Source organism: Dermacentor albipictus, chromosome 1 (assembly GCF_038994185.2).
Source record: "Dermacentor albipictus isolate Rhodes 1998 colony chromosome 1, USDA_Dalb.pri_finalv2, whole genome shotgun sequence".
In the NCBI taxonomy this organism is placed as follows: Eukaryota; Metazoa; Arthropoda; class Arachnida; order Ixodida; family Ixodidae; genus Dermacentor; species Dermacentor albipictus.
This window is the reverse complement of record NC_091821.1, coordinates 312860708-312880138: the sequence shown is the minus strand read 5'-3', so window position 1 is coordinate 312880138 and position 19431 is coordinate 312860708. Positions and strand designations below refer to the sequence as shown.

Here is a 19431-nt window from a genome sequence, read left to right as displayed (position 1 = left end):
GAAGACATGTCGGCTACGAGGTTCGACTTTTCGCCATCGTTGCCTGTGTTGTTGCCGAAGTGTCGACTAGCGACAGTTATGAGGAAGACACGGAAAGCGACAGCACGGGCGATTCAAGCCCGACAGTGGCACAAGCTGCGCGTTACGTCAGCCTCATGAATGCAATCGTTGCGACGAGAACAGGGGCGTGATAATGTAATTCTATTCCAAATGAAAGGTATTCTAAACTCCGGCATCTGGCAATGAAAAAAGCACCCCCGGGACTTTTGCAGCACTACTGCGCACGTGCACGGAGAATACGTAACGCCAACGAGGAATCTGCTATGCGAGTGTTTGCCGAGAAGAGGGGCCAGCTGAAAAGCTGGCACACAGCTTCAATAAGTTTGAGGTCGCTGTCGTCGTCGTGCTAGGCCGCCATGGCATCAAACGAAAATGACACTTTTGTCGCGTGAAGTGAATAAATACTGCATGTTTTTTTCCCCCTTTCATCGCACTCTCTCTGAGTTCCGTTTTCGACAGGTAAGTGGGTGATCTCATGCCATTTGGTTAAACAGTACTACCGTTTAGTACGTACTTTTTCCGAGCTCCGGCCAACTACGGTTCAACGAGGTTTCACTGTAATTATATAGTATCTATAAAAAAGGTCAGTTGCTCTTAATGAGCAACCATGCTAAGGTGCATATTGTGTCATACATCCCAGAAGATCACATTTCAAAAATAAGCACCACGGACCATGTCACACGTGCAGGCAGATAGTGGTCAATAAAAATTTCCTTGGCTGTTCTAATCCGTGCACATAAAGAAGTCCTCATAATTGCCCTTTGAGTAGTGGAAGAAAATGTAATACAGTTTGAAATTTTTGTGCCTGCACTCTTTGCAGAGCCGTGCGATCAGCGGCAGCTGGTGAGCCGGGTCCTGCTGGGCCTAGACCAATGGAGCATGCGGGTGTCGTGGCTAGAGCTGCAGTTGCGCTACAAGCAGTGTGCCAGCCCTGCTGAGGTCAACGCGTGGTTGGACAGTGTAGCCCGGGCCACCATTGATGTCTTTCAGCTGACCAGCGAGGAGTCACCCCTGCCTCTGTCAGCCCGGTCTGCAGGGGCTGACCCAGCATCACCAATGCCGTTTTCTCGGCTCAGTGGTAATGGCGGTGGCACCTATGGAAGGTGAGTGCTGCACATCAGTGCTGTTACTGTGACGATGGATAAGTTCTAAAAAAAACTATGTTTGCTGTGTTCGTCCGCCTGTCCCGTCTTCCCATTATGCTGTCCTTGTTGCTTTGTTTTCATCAGTCAAATGTTTTTCTCAGTCATTTTTTCATCAGTCAAGCTAATGGTTCAGGAAAATAAAAAATACAACCTTTGCCCAAAACTGCCATTAGTAATTGAACTTCTGGCCTTACAGTTAGGAGCTTGTGCCAACCACTGTACTATTTATTGCACAATGTTCTCATTTACTCGTTGCCACGGTGGCTCAGAATGCATTCTGCCGATGAGCACGAGGCCGCGGATTCGTTTTCCGGCCGCAGCAGCCTCACCTTGATGGGGGCAAAATGCAAAAACACTCATGTGCTTAGATTTAGGTGCATGTTTAAGAACTCCAAGTGATTAGCATTAACTGTGGCATCTCTTAATAGCCCCCAGAGTTGCTTTAGTGTGTTAAGGGGAGACGTAGATCTTGAAACGGCAAAAAATAGCAAAAAAGTTGATTTTCGGGAAAGTGCGTTTTCACTACGTTTATACATTCAAAAATCTTTGCGTGAAATCTAGAAGCTAATTTTAATCTGAAAATAATAAAAATACATGCTTATACAGGCCAGGGTGGACACAAAATTAAAAAAAATTGGCCAAAAATTTTCGAACTTCGCACCATCGCCATTTGCGAATGTGGTGGCTGGTGGTTGCCATCTTGGGCTTGTTTGGAAGCTGTTTTCGAAAAGATAGAAGTGTATCTGGAAGGTCAAGTCATACCAGAGAAGGACATAATACGCATCCTCGGCATGTGGATCCAGAGCAGCAAACGGTGCGGACACACACGCTAGGCCTGCTCAAGCAATCGACGGAGCAAGTCAGCAGGATGATCACGAGAGTATCGCAAAGACGGAGGGGCATGAAGGAAGGGGACACGATCAAGATGGTCAGGAGCCTGGTGGTCAGCAGGGTCACGTACTCACTCCCGTACCACAACATGGCGCAACAAGAGAGAGAACAAGCCGAGACTCTCATCAGGTGGGCATCAGGGCGCATTAGGTGGGCATCAGGAAAGCATACAAGATGGCGTTGCATCTGCTCAGAAACACGTCGAATGACAAGCTACTCAAGCTAGGTATTCACAACACATTTGAAGAGCTCAAGGAGGCACAACTGGGTGCACAGCTATACAGGCTCCAGCAGTGAACCACCGGCAGGCCGCTATTTAAAAGATTAGGCTCTAAAAACATAGAAGCAATGGAGGAAAGGATGGCTAACATACCAGACTCTTTTCACCAGACACTGAAAGCTAGCCCCCTACCGAGGAATACGGACCTGAATCTGCATGCGGCCAGAAGAGAGGCGCGAGCAGAATACGTAGAAAAGCACCTGGCCACTAAAAACAATGTGGTATACACGGATGCAGCCCTATACCCGTGGGACCACAACACCAAAGAACATGGAGTTGCGGCAGTGACCGTAGATCACATAGGAGAGCTGATAAGCAGCGCAACCCTAAGGAGCTGCACGGTAACAGAGGGGGAACAAGCAGCTGTGGCTCTAGCAGCGGCGGAGGGTTACTGTAGAAACAGATCCTTGATAATACTCACAGACTCCAAAGAAGCATGCAGAAACTACAGGGCAGGTAAAATCAACAAAGGGGTGCTGCGAATCCTCCTCGAGGCAGGGCTTCCGAACGAAAAGATACTGCATACGATTTTCTGGGTGCCGGGTCACACCGGAATAGAGGGTAACCAGAGGCCCGACAGTCTAGCTCACGAGCTTACATACCGAGTGGGACACAGTCAATGGACCCGGATACCACTATAACGGTGGAACCAATGTACGCGGAAATACTAAACCATCACAGAGGCAAAAGGATAGTATATCCACCACCCCACCCATCTTTGACACAACACGACGCAGTCGGCTGGCGAAGGCTGCAGACAGGAACATTTTCCAATCTACACATCCTACATAAAATGTTTCCCAGTCAATGCAGGGACACATGCCCATGGTGTGGGGCCATCCGAACACTGTATCACATCATACGGGAGTGCAGCAATAACTTCTCTTTCCACAGAGAAAAAAAAAAACCAGTGCGGAGCAGTAGGAGGGTCTGCTTGCTCACCAGCGGCGTGCTCACAGTCCAAAAACGATTGGTGCAACACGCTCTCAAAGTGGCCAGGCTCAGCAGCGCTGTGGAATAGGGGCGCCTACCACTCAAGACGACGGAGACTTCAGTAAAACATGAAGACCTCTGTTAGCCGCTGAAAGCTGTAAATAGAGCAATCAAGTTTTTCCTTCCTTTGCACATATTTTGTGCCGGTTCAAAATGGCATCGGTGTGAGGAAACCGATGCTATCGCGCCATTTCTGAAGGATGCGTTCGTGCCACTAATTGGCCAAAGTGTGCACACTCCTCATGCGCCTCGCTTCTATTGGTCTGGTGCTGTTTGGTATGTGCTGGACCGCTCTTGCATTTTGCTGCTTTTGTTTCTCTATCTCTGTGGAAATCGTGTCACTGTTTACGTTTGTTCAGCTGCTTGCTTTCTGACAACTTTTGATAAGGTGTCTTTCTCGCTGCCCAAATTGACTGGAGATAGTTGTTTCAAGGTTACTACGTGTCAAGCATTTGGCAAGACATGAGAGCGGCCATGGAATGTGCGATGAAAGGCGGCTAGGCCTGCCGTGCTCCCGTAGGTGCCAGATGCTCATCTGCCTGGAGATTCCGCCAGATCAAGTTCCAAGTTGCAACTCGACATGTATAGCGCCAGCATTTTGTCCGCCCACGCCTTACGTGTTAGCACAGATTGTGCAGACACCATTTTCTTCACGACTGAAGAAAGTAGCAAGCGCACAGCAATCGCCCGTAACACGAAAACGTGCCTGCTTTCAACACAAAAAAGGACGTCAACGACAGCGAAATTAAATTTGCAATTGTGGATTTATTCGTTGTACAAGAGTTTATGAATACTTTGTTTAGCGCAAAACGACAGAGACAAGAAAGACGACAGGACAAGGCGCTACTCTCAACTGACATCATTTTATTGCGTCACTCCTTTATAGACCGCTCAAACTAGAGGAACAAGCGCAGTGAGCACCATGTGGTGGAGCCACCAACATCCGATCCCAAGAGCGCACTCATGCGACAGAATCCAAAAAACCAAATTCAGCGCTGTACAAGGTTAAGGAAGGCACACTAATGCACTGTGACCCCAATGACTGAATGAAAAATGCTTCCGATAACTCTCGGGCGGTGGTGTCACGGCTCATCTTCAAAATCGTGGTATCACGAAACAGGGGTTTGCACTTGCATGTTTTACAATGCAGAGCCAAATTGGAACCTGTGCCTGTTGGTATGGATCGCTCATGTTCTCTAAGGCGCTCGTTAACACAGCGGCCTGACTGCCCTACATACACTTTGCCACATGACAAGGGAATCTTATAAACCACACCGACGCTGCAATCTACAAACTTCACGTGGTTCTTTTCACAAACAGGTTTTTTACTTGTTTTAGAAATACGGTTGCACAACATTGACAGTTTCTGAGGAGCGGAAAACACTATCGGAATTTGGTATCTAGTGGCGACATTCTTTAGATTGTGAGCCACTCTGTGGCAATACGGCACAACTTCAGGCCTCTTCTTTTGTGTGATGCAGTTACTTTTGTGCCGCTTCCCTTTCAGTTTTTGAAGCAAAACCTCCGAGACTGACGTCACCACCACACTTGGGTAACCAGCAGCCTGCAGCCTATTTAACTGTGCAATGAAACTCATGTTCGCAGAGTGATGACAAGATTTCTTTAAGGAAGATTCTAAACACATCAAAGCAATAGCGCGTTTCACAGTCTTTGAGTGCGCAGACGCGTAAGGTAAAAGACCCTTACGTGCACGTGGCGAGTACATCCAACAGGCGTGGCCTGTTTGTAAGGATAGCTGCAAATCTAAAAACTGGAGTTTACCGTCCCTAGATAGCTCATGTGTGAAAGTTAAACCTTTGCCATTGTCATTGAACATAGTTAAAATATCAGCTACCGTCACGGAGCATTCGTTGTTAGTCTGTTTTATCACAACAAGAAAATCGTCAACATATCTAAAAATCTGAACCGAGTCATTGTTTAAGGCACTCTTAAGAGCGCGGTCGACAAACGATAAAAAAATATTACAAAGAGCAGGCGCCACACATGAACCAATACACACACCATTTTTCTGGATAAAAAGGTTATTTTGGAACTGGATAAAAGTTGCACTTAAATAAAATTCAAGAAGGGACATGAAACTTTCCGAAGATAACCCGGTCGCATTGCGAAAATCTACCTCGCCGCTTTCTTCGATGCACGTCATCACACTGCGAAATAGCTCATCATGTGGTATCGAATAGTACAGATCTTCGACGTCAACAGAAAAAATGTCGGTTACTGAATGGTTGTCTTCCAGAAAGGAAACAACATCGAAAGAGTCCTTTATGCCATAAGGATCGTCAATAGTTAAATGTTTCAACTGCTTTTGCAAAAAGCGGCTAACCAAAACCTGCCAACAGTTGTTTTCACTGACTATTGTACGGAAAGGCACATCCGGTTTGTGCGTTTTCGCAGTGAAAAAAACCTCTAGAGCAAGCACCTTACATTGTTTTACATCTTTCACAATCTTGGTGAGGCCTATATTTTCCAACAAAGAAATGGCTTTGCGTTTTACCTTCTGAGCTTTCTCATTTGCCAGAATGAAGTTCTTGTTGACAGCCTCAATGGCTTTCTTGTTGAAGACCGCAGACGGAGCTATCACAAAACCGCCCTCTTTGTCACTCAGTAGCAGCCGAAGTTCATTGAAAGATAAAGAAAGATAAAGAAAGCCATTGAGGCTGTCAACAAGAACTTCATTCTGGCAAATGAGAAAGCTCAGAAGGTAAAACGCAAAGCCATTTCTTTGTTGGAAAATATAGGCCTCACCAAGATTGTGAAAGATGTAAAACAATGTAAGGTGCTTGCTCTAGAGGTTTTTTTCACTGCGAAAACGCACAAACCGGATGTGCCTTTCCGTACAATAGTCAGTGAAAACAACTGTTGGCAGGTTTTGGTTAGCCGCTTTTTGCAAAAGCAGTTGAAACATTTAACTATTGACGATCCTTATGGCATAAAGGACTCTTTCGATGTTGTTTCCTTTCTGGAAGACAACCATTCAGTAACCGACATTTTTTCTGTTGACGTCGAAGATCTGTACTATTCGATACCACATGATGAGCTATTTCGCAGTGTGATGACGTGCATCGAAGAAAGCGGCGAGGTAGATTTTCGCAATGCGACCGGGTTATCTTCGGAAAGTTTCATGTCCCTTCTTGAATTTTATTTAAGTGCAACTTTTATCCAGTTCCAAAATAACCTTTTTATCCAGAAAAATGGTGTGTGTATTGGTTCATGTGTGGCGCCTGCTCTTTGTAATATTTTTTTATCGTTTGTCGACCGCGCTCTTAAGAGTGCCTTAAACAATGACTCGGTTCAGATTTTTAGATATGTTGACGATTTTCTTGTTGTGATAAAACAGACTAACAACGAATGCTCCGTGACGGTAGCTGATATTTTAACTATGTTCAATGACAATGGCAAAGGTTTAACTTTCACACATGAGCTATCTAGGGACGGTAAACTCCAGTTTTTAGATTTGCAGCTATCCTTACAAACAGGCCACGCCTGTTGGATGTACTCGCCACGTGCACGTAAGGGTCTTTTACCTTACGCGTCTGTGCACTCAAAGACTGTGAAACGCGCTATTGCTTTGATGTGTTTAGAATCTTCCTTAAAGAAATCTTGTCATCACTCTGCGAACATGAGTTTCATTGCACAGTTAAATAGGCTGCAGGCTGCTGGTTACCCAAGTGTGGTGGTGACGTCAGTCTCGGAGGTTTTGCTTCAAAAACTGAAAGGGAAGCGGCACAAAAGTAACTGCATCACACAAAAGAAGAGGCCTGAAGTTGTGCCGTATTGCCACAGAGTGGCTCACAATCTAAAGAATGTCGCCACTAGATACCAAATTCCGATAGTGTTTTCCGCTCCTCAGAAACTGTCAATGTTGTGCAACCGTATTTCTAAAACAAGTAAAAAACCTGTTTGTGAAAAGAACCACGTGAAGTTTGTAGATTGCAGCGTCGGTGTGGTTTATAAGATTCCCTTGTCATGTGGCAAAGTGTATGTAGGGCAGTCAGGCCGCTGTGTTAACGAGCGCCTTAGAGAACATGAGCGATCCATACCAACAGGCACAGGTTCCAATTTGGCTCTGCATTGTAAAACATGCAAGTGCAAACCCCTGTTTCGTGATACCACGATTTTGAAGATGAGCCGTGACACCACCGCCCGAGAGTTATCGGAAGCATTTTTCATTCAGTCATTGGGGTCACAGTGCATTAGTGTGCCTTCCTTAACCTTGTACAGCGCTGAATTTGGTTTTTTGGATTCTGTCGCATGAGTGCGCTCTTGGGATCGGATGTTGGTGGCTCCACCACATGGTGCTCACTGCGCTTGTTCCTCTAGTTTGAGCGGTCTATAAAGGAGTGATGCAATAAAATGATGTCAGTTGAGAGTAGCGCCTTGTGCTGTCGTCTTTCTTGTCTCTGTCGTTTTGCGCTAAACAAAGTATTCATGGATTCGCACCAACTAGCCCGCCAACGCATTGTGCTGTACAAGAGTTTCTTGGACTCATGCTGTATCCTGGGTGCGGCAAGGAAGTGGTGATGCTTTCAACGGACCCCACCGAGGAGTATGGGCTCTGGACAAAGCTCTGACTGTTGTTGTATAAGTTGCAGGGCGCTTTTTTCGTTGCTGGTTGCTTCTGTTGTTGCAACGATAGATTAGATATTTTTGCAAGTACTGCTTGAGGAGGGCACATGTAACCAGCAAGTGGAGGCCTCTGGAGATCACCTGAGGTTATAATAACGGTGTGTCTAAAGGTATGTTGAACGTGCCTCCTTTGCTTCCATTTAGCTTGCTCCATGGCTCCCGCCTACTGTTTTTTGCGCATGTTTACAGTGTAAGCTGTTATGGACCCATTCCAACAGCCGTTTCGGGTGGCTATGGTGTCCACTTCTACCGCCGCCACCAGTGTCTAGTGTCCAACGCAGCTATCACCGGGAATGAGAAAATGAAAAAATATTCAGTTCCCGCTGGGATTGAACCTGAGCCTGCTGCGTGGGAATCAGCTACTCTACCACTGAGCCACACCAGTGCTTGCTAGCATACAGTGGAAAAATCTCCTATAAACGTGTCCTAGCACATGAGGAGACACGCGATGTCACATGTGTGCCGCCTCGCATCGATATGTGCACCTTTTGAATTGCAGTTGCATATTATTACACCAGGTAGAATGCCATGTAGCAGATGCACAGGTAGTGGTACAAGGCAGTTAAAGAAGGTTTGAGGAAGAAAAAAAATGATAGAGGTGTATAAATCTTAATGTAATACCAGATGAATTCAAGCAGGCTAAGTGGCTGTTTTTCACAGTCCTGTTTCTAAGGAAATGTCATTAAACCATCATCACTACCATTGTATCGTGCCATTTGACATGTGCATTGCTTAACGTCGATATGTACAAACTTTGCATTGTAGTTCTGTTATATTCCTTCAGACATCCCGACATGTAGCAGTTGCATATAGCAGTTCCATGCTGCATTTAACTGGACCTGGTAAACTCAAGCAGGCTATGTGACTATTTGTCACCATCGCATTTCAGAGGGGATGGCAACCAACCATCATTATCATCTTCATCATCAACAGCAATATATCGTGCCACGGGTCAAGAGATATGTGTGCCACGTAGTCTGGATACCTGCATTTACACTTCGGTACACGTTATGGTGCTTACTCGCATGGTGCGAACCGCTGCTGAAGAAGCAAATCGTAGAGCTACACGCGCGGCTTCAATTAGGCAACATCGGGCTCTGCAGACCACTGTACCGAGAGCAGGACAAGCCGCAGCTCGCCGTCGACATCAGGCGTACTGTGCAGATTGTTCTCAAGAAAACGAGACGAAGAGACTTTGCCGTGTAGACCCTGTGGTGTATGGTGCCGCAAATGGAGCTCCTTAGAACCGTTCCTCCAGCTTATGCTGTGACTGTCCTGGGTGTGCCGTGCAGGCCTGTGACTTTTGCAGAAGGGCATTTATTGAACTCAAAGGGGACAATTAAAGAATGCCTTTGCAAAGTTACGGGGAGTAGCATGCGAAAAGCCTGGCATGAGGGAAGATACTGCTCCAAGAGAGCAGGCCTGGTCTCTACTATGGCCTCTACTGCTTTCCCGGGAAAATTAGTGAAGCTTTTGCTGGAGTGCTCCACCTGTGGCACATGCAAATGGTACGCTGAAGCCTTGGAAAAGGATCATCAGAGGTTTCACGTGTCCAATAAGGATCACACAAACAGAAATGCTGTGACAAGCAAACTTGCAAAGAGGTACAAGCCAGCAACAGACTCTGCCTACAGTCCTGGGCTAATATATGTGTAGGTGTGACCTGTGCTGAATGCACAATTGTGTGAATGTGCAAAAGATAGTTTTTGTTAATTTGAATTCGGGATTTTACGTGCCAGAACCATGATATTGTTACGGATGTAGAATGGATTTATTTACAGTGAAAAGGGTAGAGAAGACGCGGGGCGGTCCAAAACAGCCGATCACCCAAAACCCTCATGCCGCAAGTCTCACCGAGCGAGTCAGAGTGCGCGTTGATGGTATGGCTTCAATCGTGCGACATGCACAACTTGTCTCTTGCGTGAACGGCGGTTATCAGCTGTCACTTTAGTGATGACATAGGTCACTTCACTTTGAGAATGACGAACAGGCCTGAATACTTCGAGAGAAGCTTTTGACTAAGTCCCCTTTTCTGAACCGGTGTCCAATGCCACACGAAGTCACCAATGGCGAATCTGATGGGCAGACGTTGTGCGTCCTAGTGAGCCTTAGCATGAACACGGACGACAGGGTTCTGAGCCGGACAAGTCGACGTGCTTTTTCGGCACAACACAATATCTGCACGACAGGAGCATCGTCGCTAGATGAAAAAGGAAGTATGATGTTAGGGTTCTGAGCCGGGCAAGTCGACGTGCTTTTTCGGCAGAACACAATATCTGCTCGACAGAAGCATCGTCGTTAGATGAAAAAGGAAGTATGATGTTAGGGTTCTGAGCCGGGCAAGCCGACGTGCTTTTTCGGCACAACACAATATCTGCACGACAGAAGCATTGTCACTAGATGAAAAAGGAAGTATGGTGTTGAGAAAACTTTGAGGATGGCGAGCGTAGTACGGAAAGAAAGGTGCGTATCCTGTGACTTCATGTTTGGCTGTATTGAAGGCATATGTGATGAACAGTAATACGGCATCCCAGTTCTTATGATTTGATGAGACAAACTTTGAAAGCATGTTGACCAGGGTACAATTGGTGCAGATGGTAAGGCATGGAATGGCGATATTGAGTTTCGCAAAGGTGTAGCAACTCTTCCACGATGTGAGTGGCGAACTGCCGGCCACGATCACTTATCACCACATGAGGAGCTCCGTGGCGGAGGATAATCGAATGCAGAAGAAACCCCGAAACATCAAATGCTGTAGCTTAGACAAGTGCCACTGTTTCAGTACAATGTGTCAACTAATGCATGTACATGATTATGCAGCAGCAGCCAGTGGAAGGCTTGGGGAAGGGACGGAGTAAATCTATGCCCACTTTTTCAAAAGGTGAAGTGAGTGGTCTAACCGGTTGCAGGGTTCCTGCAGGAGCTGTTGTCGGTTGCTTATGGCATTGGCAGACATCACAGCTGGGGACATGCTGCATGGTTGTCTTCCACGATCGAGGCCAATAGAAACGTTGTCAGAGGCGGTGGGGCGTTCGAGCAAATGCAAGGTGACCGGATGTAAGGTCGTCGTGCATGACCCGAAGTTCAGCAAGGCGCAAACATTTTGGGACGATGAGCGGCAGTGGAGCGCCATTGTTTGAATAATTCTTGTGGTAAAGCAGACCATCATGAATCACAAATGGTGTAGCCTGTTCAGATCTGTGGGTCGCATTAATAATCGGCTTTAGTGAATGGTCACGCTCTTGTTCGTTCTTGAAGAGGGCTAAGTCAGGAAAGTCTGATGAGATTGTAGTTAATTAGTAGTAGAAATCATCATCATCAGTACCCTTGCTCTGAGACGGAAGACGAGATAAGCAGTCGGCATCTGTGGGGCACCGACCGCTCTTATAAGCAATGAAATAGTCTTATTTTTGAAGATGCAAGGCCCACCGAGCCAACCGCCCAGCTGGGTCACGCGGTCCAACGAGCTAGAAAATAAATGGCGGTCATAAAAATAAAATGGTGGCCATACAAATAAGATCTGAACTTGTGGATGGCGAAAATAACAGCAAGACATTCCAGTTTCATGACTGTATAATTGCTCTCTGCTTTCGTCAAAGTACGACTTGCATACGTAACGACGTGTTGTCGTCTGTCATGAAACTGGAAGACCACAGCACCAACACTCACACCACTTGCATCAGTATGCATTTCTATGAACGCCTCCGGATCGAAATGGCAGAGAAGTGGCCCAGAGGTGAGCAAGAACTTCAGCTGCTGGCAAGCACTCACACTGAGCAGACCATATGTAGGGAGTATCGTTGCTGAGTACGTCAGTCAGTGGAGAAACAAGCTGGGCGAATTGTTTAATAAGAACAAAGGCCCAGGAAACTTCTGAAGTCTTTCACATCTTCGGCTGCTTGAAGTTGCGAACAGGAAAACTCTTTTGGGGATCTGGCCGTATACCCTCCTTGTCGATGAGATATCCCATCACAAGGGCTTGATGCACACAGAAAGGACACTTTTTAGAGATTAAAATGAGGCCGGCCTGTTGGATACAGTTCAAAACAACGCCGAGTCGCTGGTTGTGCTCGTGGAAAGTTCGGCTGAAAATAATCACGTCATCTAAATAACACATACAGATATCCCGTTTCAGAACCTGGAGGATGATGACCATAAATCGCTCGAAGGTTGCTGGGGCATAACTTAAGCCAAACATGATGGCGTTAAAGTCTGAGTCCATCAGGCGTAACAAAAGCTGTCTTTTCTATGTCAGACGGGTGCATCGGTATCTGCCAGTACCCGGACCGGAAGTCAACCGACGAAAAGTATGAGGCAGAGTGAAGGCAGTCAACAGCATCGTCAATGCTTGGTAAGGGATACACGTCTTTGTGATGGAATTCAGGCAGCAGTAATCCACACAAAATCTCCACGAATTGTCTTTCTTTTTCACTAGTATAACAGGAGCTGCCCAAGGACTCTGCAAGACTCCTGAATAACTCCTTTCTGCAGCATTTCGTCGGCCTGTTCGGTGATCCACTTTTCTTTCCGTGGGAGACACGGTATACGGTTTCTGATGAATTGGAGTCGCTTGCCCTGTGTTGATGCGGTGGTGCATGCAAAATTCCGGCAACATCCGAGAACACTCGCATTGAGTGAAATCAAATACTGACGTGTAGCAGGCAAAAACTTGTTGAAGTATGTCCTGTTGGAAGACGACACGTCTTGTTTATCATACGTTGCAAGTGATCTGCATAGTTGGGCAGCGGTCGATTGATATCTGAAGACGCTGCAGCTGTCCGTACATCAATTCTGGCTTGTTGCCCAAATGTTGCCCATTTAAGTCCAACTGGCAGGGTAACAGACTCCGTTGTAGCATTCACTGTGCACAAGAAAGCGCACCCATCGTTGGCTTGCACAATAGATTGAGGGACCAACACATTCTTCTTAATCGCGTTGTTATGATCTGGCTCGACAAGAGCACTGCATAATCCCCTCCGGACATGTGAATAACTCACGGGAACAAACATGGCTGTCTGACTCGGCAGAAACGCATCTTGAGACATTGAAAACACGTCGGCTTGATCGGTCTGCAAATCAAGTATGACGATTGGCAATGTGTTCCTTAGTAACATCTCTCCAGTCCCGCAGTCAAGTGTAGCGCTTGTGGGGATGCGCGACTCTCGCGCGTCCCCTGATATGTTTTTCCCTCATGGCGCGTCTCCTGTAATCCGGCTTCGCCGCGTGGCCTGCGTGATGCCCGCGGCGGTCGATGTAGTTGGGGCACAGTGCGAGAGATGGCGCGAGTGTTGCGCTGCTAACGCCACCTCACGGCAGGGTTACTTGGAGGCGTAGGGGAGAACAGGCTGTCTCTTTCACGGCGGATCAGCTAACAGCGAGGACGTCCCCCGCGCGCGCCGACCCATGTTTCTGCGAGGCTGTGTCGCGTGGCCGCCTTCGAACGCGCCACCGTTGGCGTGACTGTACACGCGAACGACCAGGCGTTGGGATCCAGCATCGGGCGAACATATTCGTTCGCTATCCGGTCGCGGTGAGTCGGACTTCCTAGATCCTAGGTGAGTCGGACTTCCGCGCGCCCATCGGCATGTTTTGTGGATAGTAACTCGGCTGCAGGCATTGATCTATGAAAGGTGCAATGAATGCCCTTGTGACTGTTTGCACTACTGTGTTGTCGTTTCTTTGTCCCAAGAGCATGGGTGTGAGAATCCCACATGCTGCATTCACATAGGAAATCTATGCCTAAAATAACATCATGAGTTGCGTGGACCAATACAGTCAATTCGGTTCTAAAACGGTGTCCTCCGATCGCCACCAAAGCTGAACAAACACCAACAGGGCGCAACATTTCATCTCCAACTCCACGAAAAGTTTCTTTGCGATCCCATGTGAACATAACTTTCTGTCCTAAGCCATCTTTGAAGCGAAGGCTCATAATAGAAATAGCGGCACCCGTATCGACAAGAGCCGTAGTATTTACACCGTCTATACACACACACACCTTGTTCCTAAGCATAACAACAGACGGAGGAATTGATGAGTCTTACAGTCCCACAACCACACCTCCATCGGCTGCACCAGGTAATTTCCCAGCTGCGGCGGGGAAGGCGACCGACAATGGCTCGGGGATGGCGAACAACCAGTTGGGTTGGCGGTGGTGTAAGGTTGTGCTCGGAGACAGGCGACTCATCGCGCGGTTGGTACGACCACTGTTACCGCAGAGGATGGACTTCAAATGGCATGGGCACGTCTTCGTGCACACAAGCTGTGTACACCGAAAAACATAGTGCTCGCTGTGGGCGGCGCTGACAAAAGCATGCAATACGTCCTCGGGAACTGCAGGTGTAGCAGACAGGTAGGTCGCGGTTGAAACTAGATGGAGCAGGTACGCGTGGTGCCGTGCATGATTCCGCAGGAGCATGTCGTGGCATCAGGTATTCCGCCGGAACATGTCATGGTGTTGGGTAGTAGTCTGTAGTGTCACGACGGAGTGGTGAGACCTGGCAGTGACTGAGATTTGCCGGGAGAGACCGAAAGCTCGTGTTATTTAAGTGTGGATCTTCAGAAGGCGGTCTGCGCTAGATGCGATGTTCTCGCAACCAGGATGGTGGTACGGGAATGCACTCGTCAAACATGCATTGATAACCAGTGCCTACTCCCTGAAGTCCTGCTAGCTCATCTCGAACCACTTGACGCACGGATCGGGGCGATGTCATAGCAAACAGCGACGTCCATACTTGCAACTGTGGTGATGTCTAAGTGCCCGAACTTCGGTAAGCTCCTTCAGGTCTTTAGAGCTTCGAATGCGCGACATTGCTGCCTGAATTCGGAAGGAGTGTTCAGGTTTTCTTTCGTTATTAATAAATTGTAGATGTCTTCAGTGATGCCCTTTAACAGATGTCCTACTTTGTCTTCATCCAGCATATTCACGTTTACAATTTCGCATAGCTTAAATAATTCTTCAATATACGTCGCACACGTTTCACCAGGCGATTGGGCTCTGCGCAGAAGCGTGTGTTCCGCTTTCTTCTTTTTGGAATTCGAGTCGCCAAAACAGGCTTTCAATTCCTGGACAAAAGTTTCCCAAGTGGTTAGCACACGTTCATGATTGTCAAACCAAAGTAGAGTGGTACCGACGAGAAAAAATGCAACGCTCACAAACTGCGCTGATGTACTCCACCCGTTATGCTGGCTTACTCTTTCATAGTGTCTCAGCCCGTCATCCACGTCTTCATCTGTTTTACCTGAGGGTATGTATGGTTACGATGTCCAGTAGCTAGGCTGCCTTGGTCACTGGCTGGCTTGAACGATGCCTTCTTCGATGGTGCTCGTTGACCGGCCTGCGCGGGCATTGGCCATGCTTGTGGGCTCTTGTGGTAGTCCAGCCAGGCATGTGCTCTTTCGAAGATCCTGTGGGACTGGGTTGTACAGGGCGTCCAGGGCGTACAGTACCCAGCACTTCAACCACTTTTTATGGATGTACAATGGATCTATTTACAGTGAAATGGGTAGAATAGACATGGGGCGGTCCGAAACAGCCGATCACCTAAAATCCTTGCGCCGCTTCTTCTGCCTCTTCCATGCTCTTCCAATGTGGCGGTACAATATGAATATGGATTAATTTTGACCACCTGGCGTGCACTACAACACAAGTACATGAACTTTTTGCATTTCGCCTGCATTGAAATGTGGCTGGCACCACTGGGATTTGATCCGAATATATTGTTGCAGCCACAAACTTTGTGCAAAGGACATACCATATTTATTTGAACTAGGCCGACAGTTATTTTCAAATAATCATATACCAAACACTAGGGTTGACTTCGATTTGAAGATTAAAAAAAAAGCGCACTAGTTTTTAATTAAAAATGATAAATATGGTGCATAGCTAGCGCCATCAAGAAAAGTCAGTTTCTCAGCCGCTACTAGCTGCGTGAGTAGCCAACTGAAGTAAACGAGCAATGTCGCAATTTTGACCTGTGTCGTATAGGCATGGCGCATGGTGTTATCATAATGGCACCAAACAGGCGATGCCACTATAATGCCGCTTTCAGACAAAAAGTTGTGCCTAGCGCAGAGGCATTGTCAAACGTTCAAGCTGAGTGGGACTTCAGCATCGCTGAGAAATATGTCTGTCGTTGGAGGGGGCAACGGGAGATGCTTTACGCATGTGCCGCAATGAGGACATGACAGCGGTATGGAAGATAGGGACCAGGCTAGCAGTGATGATGACGTAGAGTGAGCTTGGCATGCTCATATTAAATAAATGCTGTTTTCATTTTATGAACACTGTCCTTTATTTTATTTTTTTGTTAGGCCTACATTTGAGGTAAGTTTTTTTTTTTCTGGCTTCGGACATTCGGGTGCCGGCCTAAATTTGAGTAATAATGGTATTTTGTTGTGGCCATGAACTCTGTGCAACCTTATTTGCACAGAGATGCCAATTTGTGTCTCCTGTTCAACAAGAATCTAAAGAAGAAATGTGAAGTGGGTGGTGCTAGCCTTCTTGCATTGCTTTCGATGGTCGTGCATGATGTTGCAACAAATACTTCATTGTTACTTTTGCACAGTGGCCACATATATGTCATGAATTTGTTGCTGAAGGACAGGGCTACATGGTGATGCAATTCATATTGCTATATTGCTAGGCCAATAAAAGTTACAGTAAACTAAAAGTTCAGGTTCGTTTTTCTCGGTTTCATTTTTTTGGACATCACATATTGCCTTACAGAGCATTTTTGTATGTTCTTTCTAAGTACCAGCAAGAAGTTTGGTAACAATATATTCGCATTGAATGGATCTAGCTGGTTATGCTATTTACTTGTTTCTAAAGTTGTCTGCCAAATTCTAATTGCCATGAACTATGAATGAAAATAAACAAAAATATTGCAATCAACTTGACATCTGTTTTTTCACATTATAAGTGCACTGAGAACAATACATTTAGCATGATGGGCTAGAGGGACTCTCTGGCATTCTGGCCATACACTTTGCTCTTGCCTTTGACAAAGTGAAGTTTTTGAAAAGTCTCGTAAGAAATTGATGAATTTCTGTATTAAAAACCTTGTATCTTTTGTTCTCATGCAGATATACAAAATCTAATTGAATACTTGCAATCAGCAGAAAGAACTGAACCATAGTATTAAATATCATTCAATTCATACCAAAATTATCAAAATTAGTTTTAGAACTCACGTCCCTTCAAACCCCATAAATAATTGTTCTCACTTGGCAGTTCATGCGAGGAGTACTGTGATAATATTAAGGGGGGCCTTAACAAGCCTTGAAAGCTCTGATGTATTTCTGATCTCCAAGTACCAAGTCTGCCAGAATTGTTTGAAAGAGGAGAGCAACTTCTTTGTTTAATAAATCTCCTACTTTGTCTAGTGGCCACTGCAGTTTCTTCCAATTCCATTTTTGAGGTGTAGTTGTAGGGTCGTTTCCACAAGGACATTTCTACTGCTATTATTCTTCCTCTAGTTTTACTTCACTGGGATTGTTCAATGCAGCATATAAGAACCCGTTTTTGGCACTTTTGTGGAGGCTAAAGTTGTAGACTAATGCTTGGTAGTCTTTTACACTTCAAATTTTCCAATTTTGTGTTGCCTTGGGGTTTTTCTCACCACAGACAAGAAAATGACCGCATCTGGTTTGTGGCTCCGCTAATAGCCAAGCTGCCTGCTGCAGTTCAGGGCAAGGTCTTGAGGGCTGCCGGACAAGTTTTGGAGAGTGGCAGCTGGGCTTGCATTGCTTCCTCCTCCTCTTCTAAAAGCAAGGACAAAGACAAGCAGGTTCAGAGAAGGTAAGTCCTGACAATGCACTTCTCTTCACAGCGTTATTTCCTTTCAGTCATTTATTCTCAAGTAAGGGGGTGGTAAAAAACGGCATAGTATATTTTCATGAAGTGGGCATAATTGTGTGAACCTTGTTGAGAACAATACAAGAGGCGAGGACAGGAGAGTGACACTCATGTCATTCACTCTAACGTCATTGTCCCTCAAGCTAATCAGCTAACTTTGTTCAATACAGTTAAACCTCATTATAAAGAATTTCAATATAACAAAATTCTCTATACAAAAATTTATTTAAGCTTTTATAACTTCTTGTAAAAAAAAAAGAACACATGTATTTTGAACCTCAGTATAAGTGTGTTTACGCACAATTTCAATATAACAAAATTTCACTGCCGCTGTGAAGGAATACTGAGACAAAAAAATTGAGACTCTGCACACACAGATGGTCAAATAGTTACATGCAGCTGCTTGCAAACGCACCTCTTGAATTTCGCGCTGCTTGACTGACAGCGACAGTGCAAGCAGAGCAGTGTCATGTTCCATGGGAAGTCCATGTACGATAAGATCCCATCGCACCCCATGCACTGTATGTTTTAGGTGGGAGTGAAAGCATTCAAGGGTGAGCCGAGAAGGACGGCAGGCTGATGAGTGCTGTCAGCGCCATCCTTCCGTGCGAGCATGGCTGGTTGACGACTAATGCAAAGTTGTGACTTATAATCCAGACTATACGGCACTGCTATGTCTATGATGTCTATGCGCTTTTTACCAGGTGAAAGATTAACACCAAAGAAAATTTTTTGCTTTGCTTACTGCTGGGGCATCAATCAGCTAACCCTCACAGTGTGTGCTCATTATGATCATCCTCTTGTTCTTATGTCCACTGCAGAATGACAGCCTCTTCCAGAGATTTAAATGTTACATTTAACCCTGTCTTGTGGCAGCCAACTACATCTTGTGCTTGCAGATATCCTTCCTCTGCTATCCTCAACTGCCTTGCCTGTCCTGATGCTATGATGCTCAACTGCCTTGCCTGACCTGCTCTGCTTATCACATGACCTTCCCAGCTCCACTTCTTCAATTAGAATATCAGCTACACCTGTTTGCTGTTTATTCCGTTCTGCCGTTTTCCTGTTCCTGAACATTGTGGTTATCATTTTCTGTGCCATTGCTCATTGATGCATGCTCCTTAGCTTCTCAAATTTCTTTATTGTTCTCTGAATTTCAGCCCCGCAGCTTTAGTGCTCCAGGGGGTATCTGGAGTTGAAGCAGGTTGTTGAACCAACACGGATGTGTATCTGTTATCCTAGAGTTGAAGTAAAGCTTGGAATCTGGTACAGTTGAATAACTGAGATGGAATGCTTGTCGTAACTGCAGTGCATCCCTGCTGAGCCATCAGCCATTCCTCTCGCTGGTGCTCATGTGCCTCAAGGGCCAGGACGAGCAGCGGGAAGGCCTGCTCAACTCGCTCCAGTCGCAGCTCACACAGTGTGTGCACATCTGCAAGGACGTGAGTGGGCCAAAAGTGGCTTTGTTTGTCTTTCTTACACATCATGGCGGCTCGGTGGCTGTGGCACTGTGCTGGGGAGAATGAGGTTGCCGGTGCAATTCGCAGCCGCGGTGGCAG

At 46.3% G+C, this 19431-nt stretch overlaps 1 protein-coding gene across 5 annotated transcripts in view; it reads left to right on the top strand.

Annotated features, from left to right (window-relative positions):
- LOC135904930 (mediator of RNA polymerase II transcription subunit 12-like protein) overlaps nucleotides 1-19431 on the top strand; it is a 210016-nt gene that overhangs the window by 98729 nt on the left and 91856 nt on the right. For all 5 annotated transcript variants that reach the window (XR_010565259.2, XR_011511295.1, XM_065435944.2 and 2 more), the window contains exons 29-31: nucleotides 881-1163; nucleotides 17642-17815; nucleotides 19182-19314. Coding sequence is in view for 3 of the 5 variants with exons in the window: in XM_065435944.2 (XP_065292016.2) it covers nucleotides 881-1163; nucleotides 17642-17815; nucleotides 19182-19314 (590 nt within the window). In the remaining 2 variants the exon portion in view is untranslated. The remainder of the gene's footprint in view (nucleotides 1-880; nucleotides 1164-17641; nucleotides 17816-19181; nucleotides 19315-19431) is intronic.